Below are 18,602 nucleotides of genomic sequence, written 5' to 3'. Positions count from 1 at the left end.
CTCTCTGAAATAAATAAAATCTTAAAAAAAATCTTCAACAGAAACTTAACTCCCCCCTAATTCCTGGGGATGAGCAAATAAAGGCACGGAGCGCTGGGTCATTGCCGCTGATTCCTTCCTGCCCCTCCCCCACCACGAGTGCCAAAGGAGGTCTCTTCCCCCCACCCAACGTACCCCAGAATCCTGCACAGGGTCTGGGCACGTACTTGTACCCAAGAAGTATTTATTGGGTGCATAGAGGGAATAACCAAGTGAGCAACAGGAACCAGAAAAAGAAATCTTGGCTGGTGGGGGCTGTTCCTAAGAGACGGGCTGACTTGAAGCCTGGAAACCCCCCGGGGTGCCCATCTGCAGGACGGGCAGCCCACTGGCAGGCGCCCAAGCCCAGGCTGGTTTCTCACCCCCGCCCACCTCCAGCACAAGCCTTGATCTGGGCCCCAGAAGGAAGAAAGCTGCATTTATTGAGGGTCTGCTCTGCTGCAGCCTGTACAGTGGGTGACCTCGCCGATTTCTCCCCAAGGTGCGTCATGCCACCTGCCACCCCAACACCGAGTCCAGACAGGAAACTCCAGCCCAGAGAGGGGAAGCGGCTTGCCCAAGTTGGCTCAGTTGGGATCCACGCCTAGGTCCACAGGCCCCCACAAACCTTTCTGCAACCCAGGGTCACAGTGAACTCACCCCAACCTCTTCCCCTCCCCCTGAGGAATGAAAAGGCTCCTGGAGGCAGGATCTGCAGGGCTGGGACTGGTGCCCATTGCAGGTGGTGCCCTGGTCTATGCAGGCCCTGAGGGCAACACTGGACCAGCCTCTCAGCATGTGACCTGGGGGCTGCCCCCTGTCTGGAAAGGAGGGAGGCGGGCATCGTGTGCACACAGTGCCAGTAACACACACTTCTCACATTCGTGCACACAGGGAGCTCCTGTAGGCACAGACGCGGGTGGCCTTGGGCACATGGTATCACCACGGGCATGCTCCATGTCCACGGGCACATGTGTTGCTCACGCACACAGGCACACCGGTGTGCACCTGGGTCACACATGCATACCGTCAACCAGGCTCAGGGGCCCTATCTTTACCGCACGGCCCCAGGGACCCCATCTCTGGCTCAGGGCCCAGTGGCTCAACCAGCTCTGGACCCATCAGCCTCACTCACTGGCCTGGGGCCCAGGTCCCTCAGGTGGAGGGGCCATGACCACCCACTGGCGGAGGTAGCTCCTGGGGGGCCCTTCATCCCCAGTGCTGGTGAAGTCACACTCCACAGGGCTGCCACAGTCCGAGCCCGCGAAGCCACTGTCAAAAGTGTCCATGTCCAGGCCGGCGGGAGGCGAGCCCGCTTCACTGTCCAACGCCCCTCGGGGTGGCCTGCCGCTCCAGGGCGGCCCCGGCGTCCAACCTGCCTCGTCCTCCAGGGGCAGCTGTAGCCCATTGAGGAGGCTGCCCGGGGGGCCTCCCAGCCCAGCGAGGCCACCGGTTGAGACGCAGCCACAGGATAGGACCGTAGTCCCTGTGTCCAAGAGCGGATCCTCAGTGCCGGAGCCGGGCTCCAGGCTGGCATCCAAGTTCAGGGCTGGGTAGCCGTCAGCCCCACAGGTGCAGGACCACGCACATGGCCCCTCTGTGTCTGCCACGGTCACCGTGTCTATGGACACAACACCGTATGGCCGGTCCCTCTCCTGGCTATAAGCTGAGCCGCCCACGCTGCCGGCAATGGAGGGGGCTGGGACACAGAAGCCCCCCAGCTCGGGCCCCCCGTCGGCTTCCAGCAGGTCCGTGGGCTCCGGCAGCTGCGTGGACTCCAGCCCCTTGCTGGCGCTCTGCGCAGGGCAGCAGTAGTACAGCTCCAGGGAGGAGAGCGCCTCGGGGCTCCGGGGGCCCAGCTCCAGGCTGGAGGCGGTGAAGCGTGCACCCACCCATTTCTGTGAGGGAGGAAGGGGGGACGGTCATGACGGGATGGGTGCAAGGAGGGTATGGACAGACACAGAGACACCACGAGGGGAAAAAGAGAGTGCCAGGGGTCAGAACCGTGGTGCATCCCTCTCCAGGGATGCTCCTCACCACTGTCCCTCTGTCCACCTGCAGGAGGAGCCACAGCCCTCCGTAGCCTGCCCGACAATCCATGCTCGGTGGCCTGGGGTCTGCATAGGGCCTGGGTCGGGGGCCAAGCTTCCTGAGCTTATAGGGACATAGGGGGTGGGAGGGCCTGAGCTCTGGGTGACAGAACCACCACTGGCCCCCTGTTTCATTTCCTCTGGGACAGTCCTTGAAAACTAATATTCTCCTGCTGGTGTCCCCACAAGAGTGGACACTTGGTGGGGGCAGTAGCCTCAGCTAATCCTTCTGGTCACAGCTGTATCCCTGGAGGCTCACAGGGTGCCTCAGTTTGTAGGTACCCAGTAAATGTTTATTAACCAAATGAACACGAGGAGTCAATCAGTGACAAGCCACTTAGGCCTCCATGTGCTTGGTGGGTAAGGGATGTGAGGCGACAGCAGCCTCTGCGCCCTCGCTGGCCGGGGGTCCCACTCATGACACAGGTCCCCATCTGACGGTCTCAGGCAGTGAAAACCCCTGAGAACCAGAATCTCCCCCGTTTTGAGCCTAGTGCCTCAGAAAATATCTGAGGGCGGGGACGCCTCCGTGGCTCAGTGGTCGAGCATCTGCCTTCAGCTCAGGGCTTGATCCCGGGGTCCTGGGATCGAGTCCCACATCAAGCTCCCTGCATGGAGCTGCTTCTCCCTCTGCCTGTGTCTCTCATGAATAAATAAATAAAATCTTTAAAAAAAGAAAATATCTCAGGACCCCGATGAGGACCCCCTTCTGCCAGCACCGCCCACTCCACAGGCTGTAGTGAGGAGCAGATGCGTTCACATCTCTGACGCTCCCCGCAGCGTGCCGGGCACCCGGTCCCTGAGCATCAGGGAAGTAAACACCAGATCGTTGTGGTCTCTGAGCTTCCGAAACGGTACAGAGGAAGCAGGAAAGTCTCTCTCCCGGGGAGGGGGTGTCCAGGCTGCTCCCCTGCTCCCCGCTCTGAGCCTCCGTCTCCCCCAGGGTGCCCTGTGGATGATGGAGCAGCTCCTCCCTGGGGGGCGGGGGGCGATGGGGTGGAAGGGGCAGAAGGCAGAGGGCGCTCCGTGCAGACAGCAGGAGCTCAGCCGGGCTCTGGTCCGCGTTTCCTGACATCCAGGCTCGGCTGGAGTGGGCGGGCTGCCCCCTCCCCTGGCCCCACCAGTCACCACATCCTCTCTGCGGCGGGCCCTCCCACGCTGGGTGGGTGTTGAGCGGTAAATGGGCACAGACAACTGTGGGTGCCGGCGGGTGATGGGTGGTTGGGGCTCGGCAGGGGCGTAGTTTGCAGGTGGGGCCATCCACACCCTTCCCAGAACCTGCTCTACCTGTCTCTACCTCCCTCCCAGGGCTTCTGACAAAGGACCAGGAGGCCGGTCTGTGGCTCCAGCGACCACCCGGCCCGCCCCCTCCCCCAAACGACTTCCCGGTTGGGAGATGCTGCCTGATTCTGTGTCATTCTTATGCCAGTTCTGCCCCCACCCGGATTATTTCCTGCACTTTGCAGGTGCGGAGACGGAGGAGACGGAGGCCGGGCTGGGGCCTGGAGGGTGCGGCTGGGGTCCTGGGGTGGTGGAGCTCAGCTCCCAGAGGGCAGAGGCTCCACGGGCGCAGCAGGGGCGGGCGGGCACTCACCTTGAAGTCCCCGCTGTGGCCCACGTAGAGGGGCTGGAAGAACTTCTGCGGGCTGGGCACCTGCCCCCACACCTTCTTCCACAACCTGGGGGGCAGAGACCAGGTGAGCCCTCACCGTCCCCGCAGGGGGAGCAGCCTGCACCCCCCCAGCTCAGGGGCTCCCCAGCTTTGTCCTGCAGGAGACTCGGCCCCTCCCAAAGCTCACCCATGCACCTCCCTCCCACCCCTCTGCCCTGGGGCCTCAGTTTCCACATCCCTAAAATGGGGGCAGCATGTCTGGTGAGGGTGCCTGGGGGTTGAGTGCTTGGCTGCCTGTTCCGTGCTGAGCCTCAACTTCCTCCTCTACAACCAAGGATGAGCAGACAGCCAGTTCCACGGGGGCGTCTGCACAGCACCCCAGGACCTCGACAGCGTGACAGCGCCCTGTGATACTCATTATCATTGGATCGCTCTCCCTCCCCCTCTAGCCTCTCTGCCTCCGTCTTTGCCAAAACCTCTGAATGAAGATGAACAAATTGTGCTGATCCCCTCCCCTCCCCTTCCTCCACCCCACCCCACCCCACACACCCCCCTCCCAGGGCTCAGCAAACCCTCACTGCAGCGCTTGCCTCCAGGGGAGCTTTAGGTTATCATTTTAATCAGTGGCAACATTCAGCAGAAACCCGGTATATATATGGATGAAAGCAAGAGCCCTGGTTGGAGCAGAAGGGCGGGGGTGGCAGGGTGTGGACGATCACACCAACCCTTTGCCACCACCACTGCCCCCACCCCGTGCCCCTTGGGACTCAAAGCATAAAATTCGCTGGACAAGATCATAACCCAGGTCCCTGTCCTGAGCACGGGCTCAAAATCTACTGCCTCGCTTCAGAGCTGCGCAGCCTCGGGCAAGCTCTCTGAAAGCTCCGCAGCCCTTGGCCTTCCCCTGTCGCCCAGGGGAGGGGAGTACCAGATGTCCAGCTCATGAGGTTGGGTAAACAAGAGCCGTTTCCCATCACCGTCATTGCCATTATCAGTGTCTCGACACCAGGTTGTGTTCCCCCAACCCTGGGCGGCCCCAGAGAGGCTTGTGGCCCAGCCCCACCCGCTCCCTGCCTCCCTGCCTCCCTGCCTCCCTGGCCTCACCTCCAAGGCAGGTGGATCTTCAGGCCTAAGAAGACGAGGATGGGGAGTATGATGACCAGGAGGAGGTAGAGCAGGTACGTGTGCTGGCTTCCCTTTATCTCTGGGAGGGAACAGACACTGGGTAACGTGGAACCAACCTCTAACCAGATGCCACGTGGGGCGGGTGCAGTGGGCACGGGGTCCGGGCAGGTGCCTTGCAGTGAGGTGGTCTGGGTTCCTGCTCCCACCCCCACCCCAGGCAAGCGACACTCCATCCCTCTGGGCCTCCGTGTTCCCACCCACAAACTGGAGATGGTCGTGCACAGAGTTAGGAGGAGCAGCAAGCGCCCCGCCGGGAGTCACACCTACCTTCCGGCTGGGTGTGAAAGGTGACGGAGTCACTCCACTCGCTCCAGGTCCCCTGGAAGTTGGAGCCGGGCTGGGGCCCTGCACGCACCTGGAGCTCATAGCTCGAGTCACCCTGGAACTCCAAGGGGAGGAGAGAGACGCTTCTCGAGTCCACGGAGATCAGCTTCCTCCCCGGGCTCTGCCGGCACAGGGAGAGGACGCACCGGTCAGGACCAGCCAGGCCAGCCCCCACCTCCAGCAGAAGCACCACGAAGGGGCCGAACGTCCCCTGCCACAGGACCCAGACTCAGCTTGAGTCGCGGCCACTCGGGTGTGGGCGGTTCAGAGCCACGTGCGCCGCTTGAACCTCGTTTCTCTCTGACCGACCCCAGCTCTCCCCTCACTGTCCCGGCTAGGGCCCTGCCCTGCGAGGACCTGGATGGTCCCGGGAGCAGGATGGCCCCTCCTGGGAATCTTTAACCAGCAGCACTCCAGACAGCGGACACTTTGTGGACTGTCCCTCTGTGCACCTTCTCAAGAGCGGGCATTTCTGGAAGCCTTCGACCACAGGCATCTCAGCCGTGGATACCTCTGGAAGTCTTCCACAGGGGACATTCCAAACAGCCGCATGTATGAAATGCTTCAACTGGGCCCGCCCTGAAGGATGGATCATTCTAGAAGTCTTTGGCCACGACTGTTCTGAATTAAGGGCCATTGGGGAACTCTCCACTGCTCTAAACAGAAGGCTGGGGATCACTGGGTGGCGCAGTGGTTTAGCGCCTGCCTTTGGCCCAGGGTGAAATCCTGGAGTCCTGGGATCGAATCCCACATCAGGCTCCCTGCAAGGAGCCTGCTTCTCCCTCTGCCTGTGTCTCTGCCTCTCTCTCTCTCCCTCTCTGTGTCTCTTATGAATAAATAAATAAAATATTTAAAAACAACAACAACAAGGAGGCTTCTAGAAGCCTTCAGCTTGGAAACAGTGGTCCCTCTAACACTGGACCATCTTCACCTGGAGCTCTTCACCTGTGACCGTTCTAAGGCAGGTGGGAAGGCTCCAGATCGCCCCATTTCTGAAACTTGATCTACTGCGACTGTTCTGGACTCCAGGTGGAATCTGAGGAAGTGACACCCCCTTCCTCTCTGGCAAGCTGATCCAGGAACCAGGGGCAGGAAGGAAAGACTTTTAAGGGGCCTCCTACCCCAGGTGTGGGAGGGTGGACAGCTAGGGAAGGTGCAGGGGGGCGGGGGCCTTCCACCCTCCGTGGATCCTTGGGTCCATTCTCCACTCTGAGTCACCAGCTCACCCGTGTCTCCGACCACCCCCCTCCACACCACCAGCGCCCCGGATGCTCAGCACTGCACGCCGTCTCTCACCCCCTCCCCACCAGGTCTCCCCGAGCCTCACCAGAGCCCAGGAGTGCCCCTGCTTCCTGTACCGTAGCTCATACTGCAGCTTGCCCTTCAGCGTGTAGGAATTGTAACTGGAGCTCCAGGAGATGTTATAATGTCCGGAGAAGGTCACAGTCACGTTGAAAGGGGGGGATGGCTTGACTTGAAGGAAAAAGCCAGAAAGATAAGGAGTGAGATGGGGCAGCAGCTGAGAAGGATGTGGTGGCAGGAAATGCCCCTACGCCCCGACCCCCTGGATCAGAACCCGGGAGGGACTCTGGGTGAGGTAGCTGCCTTATCCAAGCCTCCTCGGTTGGTTCATCGGAGAAATGAGAAGTTGAGACCACACTGGACCTGCAGCCCTACAGGGGCAGGACTGGGGGGTGTAACAGAAGTGGGTGAAGCAGGTTTGGGGTCTGAGGACACGTAAGAGGGATGCCACCACTCAGGCTGGGCGGGACAGCAGACCAGGGTGGCCAGAGAAGAGCAACCTGGAATCCCAAATAGGGGGAAGCTCTCTCAAACATTAAAGTTAGCTCGAGGGGTGCCTGGGTCGCTCAGTGGGTGAAGCATCTGCCTTCAGCTCAGGTCACGATCCTGGGGTCCTGGGATGGAGCCCCGCATCGGGCTCCCTGCTGGGGGGGGGTCTGCTTCTCCCTCTGCCTCTGCCCCTCCCCATCTCTTATGCTCTATCTCTCTCTCTCTGTCTTGTGCATGCTCTTTCAAATAAATTAATTAATTAAAAATATTTTAAAAAACCAATAAAGTTAGCTACTAATCCAAAAACTGGCTGAGCAACATGTGGGCCAGAGGCACTGTTTCTGCATTTCTGTTCTAAACGATGACATCATTTTCTTTCAGAGGCAGCTTCCCCCAGAAGCCAAAAGATGCTGATTAGCATAAATGCTAATGAGCTTTCCTTAATATTAATTAATGCTAACGACAAACGCCAGCCCTCCTGAGCTCTCTGCAGGGTCTGCAGAGCAGAGCACTCCGACCCTCCTCACTGGCCACGTGTGACTTGGTGTGAGGGTTCTCCCAGACTTCTGGAAAGTGCAAGAGCGGAGGCCTGAGTCACATCACCACACCCTCCTGGGTGCTTCCCAGGCAAAGGTCAAAGTCAGGCCTCCCCTTCTGCTCTATCCCAAACTTGTTTGGTGAATAGGATACGACATGTTATATGTCTTCATTTCCTCTCTTGTAAAAGGGTACCAGCTCCTCTTTCATGGGGTGACAATTCTCGGGGACCAGCTCAGTAGCAGGAGGTCCCTTTGAGGAGAGAGAAGTGACAGGTTCTTGGCCCCCCAATCCCATCCTCTCTCCTTCTTCCACCTTATTTGCCAACATCTAACATTTTCCGCATTTCCCCCTGTGCTCCTGTTCCCCCTCTGCCCCTTCTCTGGGATCTTAGCTGCTTGGGGCTGAGGATTTGTTCTCCTGGGTCAGCGCTGTGCCCACAGCTCCCAGGACAGAGCGGGCACACACCAGGCCCTGGAGAAATGCTTATTAAATCAACCAATGAACCTTTCAGGGGTTTCGCAAAAAGGAACTCTAAAGCTTTGTTGCCTTTGAGCCACGGGTCCTTTTGGACTGGACTCATTCTTAAACCCTCTCTGTCTTCCCAGGCTGGGCGAGCTCTCAGTTTCCCCCTGTGGCCTGGGCTGGGTGGTGTGAACCAACTGGGGGAGGAAGCCAGATGTTTGTGGAGCCTGGCAGGCATCGTGAGAGGCAGGTGCTCAGCCCAGGGAGGCCCAGTGCCCAGGAGGAGGAAAGGGCCGGAGCCACATCTGGGCAAGGGCGCCTCATATCCCCGCAGGGAGGGCAGGAGGGAGGGGGTGGAGGGCAACCATGTGACTTGGAGCCACCTGTGCAGTGTCAAGGCAGCTCCTTCTCTGCCCTGCACTCTGCTCTGCAGGGGAGTTGCGGGGATGCTGCCCCCCCCACCGGGCTCACTCAGAGGCAGGAGGGCACCCCTGCTCCTTGCGCTTGCCACGCCTGGACCCAAATGGCCAAGTGAGCATGTGTGCACCTGTGTGTGCACGCACCTGCACGGGTCTGAGAGAAAATGTGAGCATCTGTCTGTGCTGTCTAGGCCTGGAGTCGGCAGGACATCTGTACCTCTGAGGGTGTATTTATGCATGTGTGTGCATGTGTAGGAGACTGGGTGTGTCTGGGTATGTGTGAAGCTATGCTTACACCCTCTGTGTGCCAAGTGGCACAACCCTGGCCCCCCAGAGTGTGACTGACAGATGCCCTCTTATCTTCTTGCCCCACCGCTGGGAATCTGGGGACACAAAGTCCCAGACCTCAGAGGCTGAGCCTCCCCAGGGGCAGGCCTCTCTTAGCTGTCTGCTTGCATGCCTCTGGGCACGGGTGTCTCACCCCCTCCCTGGACACTCCACTTTGGGCACATGCGTGCACACACACATACACACATTCACAGCTGCTTCCTGTGCCCTTCCCTGTTCCCTCCTGGCACTGGACCCACAGAAACAACCGCTTCCACCCCCAGGCCTCCTCCCTCCAGCCTGGAGGGAAATTCTAGGCCTCATTGGCAAGCTAAGAAGCAGGAAAAATCCCAGGGGAGGTTTTCTCTTGTGACGTGGCCTCCCCACCTTGCCTCACACTGGGGGCAGGAGCCCAGAAGGGCCCTCACTGTACAAATCGTGAGCCAGTCCAGGGCCACAGCGAGCCGGCTCCGGAGCCCCAGGCCAACTCCATTTCATGCCTCTGTGGCCTCTCTCTGGTTAAGGCCCAAATCTAGTTATCAACCCACTGCTCCGTAGTCGTGCGTCTACAGAACAAACGCTAGGGGGAAGCCAGCACACGGGACAGGTCACTTCTGATGATGGGGGACGGCTGGCCCGGGAGCACGGGGCTCAGCCCCCGCCTGGGTTCCCCTCTGCTCTGGGGTCCACAGGATACTCACTGCTCTTAGCCAGGACAAAGCTGCCGCACTCCTGGGAGTAATTGCCAGGCTGGTCTGTCACGTTGACACTGAAAATGTCGTCGGCCATGAAGTGGAACACATCCATGTGGCACATGTACTTTGCATGCGTGGCGTTGTGGGTGGACCGCTGGAGGCTGCAGGAGGTGACTTCGTCCTCCAGTTCTCCATATGGGTCTTGCCTTCAAGGACAGAGCAGCCAGTCACGGCTGGAGGCCGGTGGGGCTCAGCGCACACGGCCAGGGCAGAAACCCAGAATCTCGGGGCTGGGAGGAATTGGAGGTGAGACTGGGAGGCTGGAGGCGGGGGTCACTCGGTCTACCAGCACTTTTCCAGGGAAGGTATTACCCTCCGCCTCCCGAAGCATCCCTGATGGCTTGCATCCAGGCTTGGCTTGCATGCCTCCAAGGAACTGGGAACTCACTACCTCACATATGGTAGTAAACTCTCAACTTTGGAAATTTGGGCCATTCTTGCCTAGACTGAGCCTAAATATGTCCTTGGCAATTCCATCAACTGGATCACTGTCCTGTAGGAAGGATGCTAAGCATTTCAGGTCTCCTTCCTCCCTCCTTCCATCCAACATCCAATGAATACCTAGTGGAGTACCTGGGTTGAAGGCCAAGATGAGAGCCAAATGAACCTCATCCCCTGCACCAGGTGAAATTCTAGGGAGGCTGTTGGTATGGGGTTGGGGCAATGCTCTGGCCTTTTCATTCCCACTGGGTGTTAAGTGATGGGTTTTGAAGTATGTATAGGAGTTCAGCAAGTATTTATTTCTCCACCTACACTTTCAGACTCTCAACATGACTACCCTTCAAGGCCAATATGGACATGTAGACTCTGTTCTCTGCTAAATATTTGTTAGAACAGAAACTTCCGCTCAATCAATGAAAGTCTCTTGCATAGGAGCCAAGGGGACCTTTAAAAACTCTGCGTCACTCCCACGCCTAAAACCCTCCAGTGACTGCTCACCACCCACAGTGAAATCTGCCCTCAGCCTTCCTCTCACCTTCTTTGCTTGTTATTCCCTCCCACACTGACTCACTCCACTCTGGCTACACTGACTTCCTCGATATTCCTCAAACTCATCAGCTCTTCCCTTTCCAGCCCCCAGGGACTTCGCACAGGTAGTGCCCTCTGCCTGGAATGCTCTGCCCCAGCTCACTGGCTGCCTCCTTCTCATCCAGAGAGAACTTCCCTGACCACCTGCCCCCGTGTCACTTGCTCAGGACCCCGTGGCCCATGTTCCTGTTCTTTTTTTTTTTTCCATGTTCCTGTTCTTTATAGAACTCATCGTCATCAGAAAGCATCTTGATGGCTGCTTATGTGTTTATTATCCCCAGGCACCCCCCACTGTAGAGCTCCTGGGACCTCACTGGTCTGCCCCCAGTGCCGGCAGGTGTCTAGCAGGAGGTCAATAACCATGTTCCGAATGAATGTATGAATGAACTAGTGATGAGAGAGGAAAGCCAGCTATCCTTTATCCTGAGCAGCCTATGAATAAAGGTTCTCTCCTTGGGCAAGCTCCGCCCAGGCTCCTCTGAGCACTCTCCTGGACGAGGCCCTGACCTTTGGGCTCCCGGGTCATCTCTGCACTAATTTTGACAAGACTCCTGCTAAGTCAGGTTAGCCAGCATCCCCTGCCCTGGATGTGTGAGGAGGCTCCTCGCCCTCCACCTCATCCCCCGATGACGTCTGACCAACCTGGGCTGCCGTCAGCAAGAACTGGAGCACCTGGGTGGCCCAGTGGCTGAGCATCACCCTTTTGCTCAGGTTGTGATCCCAGGGTCCTGGGATCAAGTCCTGCATCCGGGTCCCCATAGGGACCTCCTTCTCCCTCTGCCTATGTCTCTGCCTCTCTTTCTGTGTCTCTCATGAATAAATAAATAAATCTTAAAAAAAAAAAAAAAGAACACTGTGACATGTAGCCAGACCCCCTTTCCCCTTGACATGTCCTCTTGGTAACTCCCATCCACTGACCCCACCCTCTCCCTTGGCTCTACATCCCCCCTTTTTCCTGGTCGTATTTGAGGTTGAGCCCAATCTCTCCCCTGACTGCAAAGCCCCATGCAGTGGGCCTTGTGCCCCTGGCAGTGGTCTTGAGTAAAGCCTCACGTCCCTGTTCTTTAACAATGGACTAAAAGGGGCCTGTGGATTTTGGAATCAGGCTGCCTGTGTTTCAATCCAGTTCCACCATTCACTGGCTGTGTGGGCTTGGGCAAGTGGCACAACCTCTCTGAACCCCAATGTCCCCATTTGTAAAATGACAGTAATAATTGCGAGGAAGGGAAGTGATCGTTCCTAGGAAGCACATAGCAAGGTGCCTGGGATGTACTGAATGCTCAAAAAACAAATCATACGGGAAGGAGTCTGGCTGTCCACGGGTCTCAAAACCACAGGTAGGGCTGGGGCACCTGGGTGGCTCAGTCGGTTTCAGATCGGGTCATGATCTTGGAGTCGTGGGATCGAGCCCCACGTTGGGCTCCACACTCAGCACAGAGTCTGCTTGGCTCCTTCTGCCCCTGTCCCCCCTAATCCTTCTCTAAAACGAATAAATCAATCTTAAAAAAAAAAAAGCCAGAGTTAGGGCTATGTGGGCAGGAGCGTATGGCCTTTGGAGCTGACAGAACTGCCCCGTGGCCTCTCAGCTGATGCTCTAGACAAGGGCCGTGAGCCGGGGCAGGGAGGGGGGTGTAAGACGGGCAGGGCAGGTCCAGCTCACAGCCTCTCCAGGGGCAAAACCAAATGCTGATGGTGAACATGCCTGAGAACCCTCAGGAAGTGGCAGCTATTATGTTTATTGCTAAACTGTCTGCCGGGCACCTCGAAGGTCCAACGCGGTCTGTGGCCTTCTGTGGTTGGTCCTGCTTTGCCCCAGCCCCTCAGCGGCCACCCTGAGCAGCATCCCCAGGGCTGGTGAGGGCCGGCCACTTACCAGGTGAGGGTGAGGTTGCTGGGGTGGACGGTCCCTGATTCCAGGGTGCAGGTGACTGTCTGGAAGTAATCGGTGTAGCAGACGAGGTCTAGGCAACCCCAGGCTGGAAGATGAGGGGAGAGAGAGGCCGTGGTGGGGGTCTGGCCAGAGGCTTCGTGGTGCCTCACCCCTTCCCCTCCTCGGGGGCTGGAGGGTGAGAGGAGGCAGGGGTTCCAGGGCCAGGCCGAGTTTGGCAACCCAGGGGCAGCTAAGATGTGGGCTCAGGGAAGGGTGTCCCTGCCACCTGGGAATTCCTGGTATGACCCCCGTGTTTCAAGGCTGGCTACAGAGACAGGACACTATGAATGTGAAATGTAAGGAACTAAGCGGGTCCCCACCTCAGCACTCTCCCCCCACCAAAGCCAGCATGTGACCACCAGCTCTGCGTCCCTCCTGACCAGTGTCCCCCTTGGTGGCAGGTCCTGAACTCCCCAGCAGCAGGGCGAATCTGCACACCCCCCCCCCCCAGTCAGGGATTCAAGAAGCCATCAGAGGCACTGCTGAAAATGCCCCCAGCCCCGACAAGGCTGGGGCCCTCTGCTTCACAGCAGCTGGCCGAGCCAGGACACGGACCTCAGGGAGGCCAGAAGTGCATGGAGGGAGTAAGAAAACATCCCCAAACCAAGAAGCCCTCTAAAACTTTTGCTGAAAAATCTGTATTAGTGTATTGGCCAGCACCGCTACCGCCAGGTGACACTAAAGTGCTCACTCAGGTCATTATGTTGGGAGACTTAATGCCCTCCCACCCTCAACATTAATGCTTTCTGTTGTTCTAGAAGTAGGGGGTGCAACCATAAATCTAAATTTGTGTCAATGTTCGACAAAGTAAGTTTAACAAGTTTTAGCTTCGTTTTGTTCTGGAAGATCAAGCACCAATGCTGAGATTTCTCCCCCACTCCCCTTCAAATATTTACCAGAAATCTGTTCCCCTTTTTAAGTGAAGTCATCCTTAGTGGCTTTTTCCTATTTTCTCCTGACTAATGAAGATCCAAGCAGTGGTGCTGTGTTCCCTTCCTGTGCCTCACTTTAGGTCAGAAGCTGGATTCAGAACCAAGAGGACCATTGCTGGAAATGTCCTTAGCCAGCTGCCACCACCGTTTTATAGACAAGAACCTGAAGGCTCTGAGCCTGGGCCACACCTCCGGTCACTCTGGGGCTGGGCTCCTGAGACTCTCACCCAGGAAAGGAAAATCTCAGCTGTGCTACTCGTTGACATCCGTGCGCACAGCAAACATCACTAATCGATCACGGCACTCCCTCCTTTGGGCGACCCTCAGAATCCTCCTCAACACAGGTCTCCCTGCAGCCACCACCAAGGGATCTGAGTTGTGGCAATGAGTCCTGCGCTAGGAGGAGGCTTCCCCCCCGAGGGGAACTGGTCCCCCTGGAGGGAGATACGCAGGTGACAGCATGCCGGTGGGGACCCTGCACGGGGCGCTCCCTCAATACCAGCGGCAGCACAAGGTGGCTAAGCCGGGGGGATGAAGCAGGTTTGGGATTCCAGCTCTGCCACTGCCAGGCCGTCGGTCCGTGGCCTGTCCCTTACCCTTCCTGAGCCGTGGTGTCCTCAAGTGAGCACCCGGTGTCACTGCGGCACAGGCCGCACGGGCCATGGGGGACGCGGAGTGAGTGACGCTCAGCGCCCAGTGCAGCAAGGGCTTGTTGTCTGTGCCCGCGGGGGGTGGCGCCCTGGAGGGTGACCCAGGACCGAGTGCTGGCCGCCGTGCAGAAGGGGAAAATAAAAGAGCCAGACATCTGCTTCCTGAAGAAGCTATTTGAGGCTCTGGGCCTTTCGGTAAAAACCAGAGAGAACTGCAGAGTCAGCAGAGCAGCGGCCGAGGGACCCCTGCCCCTAGTGCAACCCCGATGAGCTTGTGTGCTGCGTCCTGCCTCCTCCGGGAAGGCTTCCCAGGCCTCTGAGCCCTGGCTGGGCACCCAAATCCAACGCCTGGCCTTTCCCAGCTGGGGCTTCTAACTTCATCCTCTGGTGCCCTGGGGGCGCCTTCCAAGGTTTGGCTACTTTTGTCTCCCGCTCCCCCCCCCCCCCAGGGCCTGCTGGGGATTCTGTGATTGTTGACAAACATCTCCTAGGAGAGTCATTGCACAAAGAGAAATTGAGGTTAGACCAAAGGCAGGACTTCCTCCCTCTGAGGGCTGGGAGCCAGGCCAGGCCGAGAGCTGTGGAAATGGAGGTTCCAGTCTCTCGTCCCCGCAGTGAGTGAGCCGTGAAGCCCCCAGCTCGTGGTCTGGTCCATGTGGGACTCACATGAGCCACTGCTGGCTAACGGGGCTCCCCTGTGGGACGGGTTCTAGTTGATGGGGAACTGGCCAGTCCACGTGCACAGAGGCTGCAGCCCCCCGCCCTGCGGGCCCTGGCCCTGCCCCGGAGCCTGCAGGCCAGCCTGGCCTCCTCCCCACCCGCAGACCTGGGGCAGCTACTCACCTCCCTGGAGCATCAGCAGGAACAGAGCGGCCGCCCCGCCGCACAGCATGCTGACTCTCGGGTCCTGGAAGAGACGCGCAGGGAGAGGGAAGACCCGGGCCTCCAAACCGCCTCCCCTCTGGTCCTCTCCCTCCCTTGGAAGACTTGCCTCAAATTCTTGGAAAAACAAGAGTTGGAGCCCTTGGATGCTCCCAAGGATTCCTGCCCCTTAGAAATGGCTGATTTTCCCCTGGACCCTGTTTCTCCCACCTTCTTCCTGTCTCCTAACACAGTCCCAAATAAGAGGTGAATTTGTTTGTTTATTTATTCATGAGAGACACAGAAAGAGAAGCAGAGACACAGGCAGAGGGAGAAGGCTCCCTGCAGGGGAGCCTGATGTGGGACTTGATCCCAGGACCCTGGGATCACGCCCTGAGCTGAAGGCAGTCGCTCAACCACTGAGCCACCAGGTGTCCTGAGAGGTGAGTTTAAAGAGGAAGGAGCTAGCTGCTCTCCTGTCCCTGGAAGCCTATGGATGTAGTGCTGTGCATGAGATGAAACATGGGCATTTACCCTTCTGAAAAAAAAAAAGAGGGGCAAGGAGGCAGGGAGGGGAAGCTGGCATGGAAAGTGGTATTTGAGAAGCAGAGATCTTGAGTCCTTTCCACAAAACACCTGTGTTGACGTTAGCCCGGCAGACTGGCTTCTTATTGAATAACAGATCCAAGGTTAGCCCACAAAGAAGACCCCTATGAATACTAAGGTTAGCCGGATATCTGAGCCCAGGTTAGCGAGCGCACTGGAAAGCATATGGGGAGCCCCGGCGGGACCCCCTGGAGGCGAGCCTGACTCCCTGATCTGGATAAAATGCAGGAGAGGCCTCTTTGGAGAAGAGCACGGACCTACCAGGGAGGAACAGATGCTGGTGTCTTCGGCAAAGGTGTGACCCACCAGGCTGGCCACACCAGACTCTTGTTGGCACTTTGCCCACTGTACCCCAGTTCTGTGTCTGCTTGGGGCAGGTGCCACTTGGGGGGGGTATCCACCTCCCCAGGCCCAGGAGCCCCACCCTGGTTACTGACTGGCTGCTGGTTACAGGATTGGAACTGGAACTGGAGCCTAAGGGAATGACCCATGCAGGAATCAAGTCACAGGCATGGCTTCTCCCAGACACTGTCCCTGAGCCCACAGTGGGAAGACCTCCAAAACATATACACACCTGGGTTCCCCCAGACCCTACTGTGGCCACACTGAGAGCTCCCTCTGAGTTCCCAAACAAGTCACCAAGGAAGCAGTGGTGAAGCACACCCAGAGGTTCAGATCACCAGCTGTGTTGCTCTGGGCCCATCACTTCCCCTCTCTGAGCCCCGTGGAGATGGTAAACCCTGCTTCCCAGATTCTTGTGAGAGTTCAAGGAAGCATTTTGCAGAAAACCCTGAGCACAGCCCCTGACACATAAACACTCAACAAAGAGCTGTGATGGATAGAGAATTTAGAGCACCAGAAATAGAGGGGCCCCAGAATGATCTAACCAAGAGGTCCCTAAGTTTCTCACTTCCAAAATGTTGGCCGTATTTGTAGATCATGGTGTACTATTATTTATTTAATGTTTTCTATAAATAAGCTCATTAAAAAAACCTAACTCTGGGGCAGACTGGGTGGCTCAGTGGTTTAGCGCAGCCTTTGGCCCAGGGCCTGATCCTGGAGACCCGGGATCAAGTCCCACATCAGGCTCCCTGCATGGAGCCTGCGTCTCCCTCTGCCTATGTCCCTCTCTCTCTCTCTCTCTCTCTCTGTCTCTCATAAATAAATAAATAAATAAAATCTTAAAAAAAATAAAAAGATCTAACTCCACTCTCATTCCAAGCAATAGTATCTATACTGTGTATTTTTTTCCCAATACACCTTAAAATGAGTAACATCGCTACTAAAATAATGTTGGGGCAAAAACCTTGTAAACTGACTTTAAGGAACACTGATCTTGCCTGGCCTCAGCCCTGGAGGAGCCCTGTTATCACACTTCAAGGATTCACTTCCCGTCACAAGAGGTAGGGTTCATATCTGCCCCTCACTGGCATGTCCACACCTCTGCCCCCAGCCCTAGTACAAGGCCTGGCATAGCTCTATCTGTGTCACTCCCTAGAAGCTCCATCTGGACCACAGGATAAAGCACCACCTCCCTTGCCCAGATGCAAAGCTCTCCACCCCTCCAAACTCCTCAGCTCTGCATAGATGACACGCAGGTGCCTGATGATAGAAGGGATGCAACTGCTGCTTCTGTCTGCCTGGCACCTCTTCCTCTCTTATGAAGAGCTTCTCCAACTGGAGCTGTCCGTGTGTGGTCTGTGTGGAGAGGACTAGAACCTCAGTTCCACAGGTGGGCACCTGACTCAGCCTTGGCCAAGACAGCACCCCACCAGCCTGGCCACATGGAATGGATCAGGGATGGACATCAACCCAAGCAAAGTGAGTGAGAACGGTCTGGGGATTTTCCCTAGAACTCCAGTAAAGAGGGACTTTTTTGGCTGCCTGCTGGAAGCTAGTAGCCATCTTTGTCACCATTTAGGGAGAGCCTGCCTGAGATTTTCTCAAAAGTTGAAAAATACAGACCCAGAATCCCCATGGCATTATTCAAGGACCTGGATCCAGCCGTATCTGATGTCCACACCTGGACGTTTCATTTACATGAGCCAAAAACCAAAACTAAAACAAACACCCACTTTATTTTGCTCAACCATGTGAACTACGTCTCTGTTGCTTGCCATCAAAGATACCTGATACAGTGGAATGGAGCAAAGGGCCCGGAATTGGAAGCCAGAGTAACTTGGAGAAATAATAGCTTTTTTCCTGGTATTTCCTCTCTCTGACATTGGTTATCACTTCTAAAATGGGGACAGTCCTGCCCACTGCACCTGGCAGTTATGAAGGGTCAGTGGAAAGCAGATGTGACAGTGCTCTGCGAACCGGAAAGTGCTATACGAGGGTGCTGGGTTCTTGCAGTTACTGGCCAGCTGCTCGGAATTACTCCGCAGCCCCTTAGCACCTGAGGCCCTCTCATGCCTCTCTGCCTTTGCATGAGGCAAATTCTTGTGCTGAGTCTTCCGCTTGAACACCTTCCCCCCCCTCCCATCCCTCTTAATCAGTCTTCACAATCTTTTGCTCTACCCTTGCATCCATGAAGCCACGGTGGAATGTTCCAGAATTCCTGCCACTTTCTGCCTTCAAGGTTTTCACCCATGCTATTATCTACTTGCTATTTGTCGTTACCTTGCCTCCCAGGTTTGCTCCAATAAACATGTCTCAAAAGAAAAGATCCAACCAACAGGGAACTAGTATGAAACAGAAAGACTGTGTATATCACAATGGTTAATTGTAGACTCGGGGCCAACCTGCCTCAGCTCAAATCCCAACACTTCCATTTACAGGCTGTGTGACCTCAGGGAAATTTACTTAAACTTCCTGGGCCTCAGAGTCCCCTTCTGTAAAATGGACATACTAGTAATAGTGCCCACCTCAGGGGGTCTTTGGGAAAAGTAAATTAGTCAGTATGTGTAAAGCACTGGGAACAGTGCCCAACATAATTGTAGATGTTATGTGTTTCTTAAACAAAAACGATTGGTTAACTATAAAATGAAATAAAAGGCAACAGAAGACAATAATCAAATTTGAATAAGATGCTATCTCCCACATAAAACTGGGAAGTTGGCAAATCCAGT

General features: G+C 56.6%; 1 protein-coding gene across 1 annotated transcript in view; it reads right to left on the bottom strand.

The window, feature by feature from the left end:
- Nucleotides 1–231: 231 nt before the first annotated feature.
- IL21R (interleukin 21 receptor) overlaps nucleotides 232–18,602 on the bottom strand; it is a 36,788-nt gene continuing 18,417 nt past the window's right edge. Inside the window, exons 2-9 of the mRNA XM_055339316.1 lie at nucleotides 14,908–14,971; nucleotides 12,426–12,528; nucleotides 9,470–9,669; nucleotides 6,557–6,702; nucleotides 5,173–5,350; nucleotides 4,825–4,924; nucleotides 3,703–3,787; nucleotides 232–1,916 (exon numbers count right to left, since the gene is read on the bottom strand). Of these exons, the coding sequence (XP_055195291.1) occupies nucleotides 1,146–1,916; nucleotides 3,703–3,787; nucleotides 4,825–4,924; nucleotides 5,173–5,350; nucleotides 6,557–6,702; nucleotides 9,470–9,669; nucleotides 12,426–12,528; nucleotides 14,908–14,956 (1,632 nt within the window). The 5' untranslated portion in view covers nucleotides 14,957–14,971 and the 3' untranslated portion in view covers nucleotides 232–1,145. The remainder of the gene's footprint in view (nucleotides 1,917–3,702; nucleotides 3,788–4,824; nucleotides 4,925–5,172; nucleotides 5,351–6,556; nucleotides 6,703–9,469; nucleotides 9,670–12,425; nucleotides 12,529–14,907; nucleotides 14,972–18,602) is intronic.

The sequence above is a fragment of the Nyctereutes procyonoides genome, unplaced genomic scaffold (genome assembly GCF_905146905.1).
Source record: "Nyctereutes procyonoides isolate TBG_1078 unplaced genomic scaffold, NYPRO_anot_genome, whole genome shotgun sequence".
NCBI classification, from domain to species: domain Eukaryota; kingdom Metazoa; phylum Chordata; class Mammalia; order Carnivora; family Canidae; genus Nyctereutes; species Nyctereutes procyonoides.
Note: the sequence above shows the minus strand (reverse complement) of the source record. Positions and strands in the feature narration are given on the sequence as shown.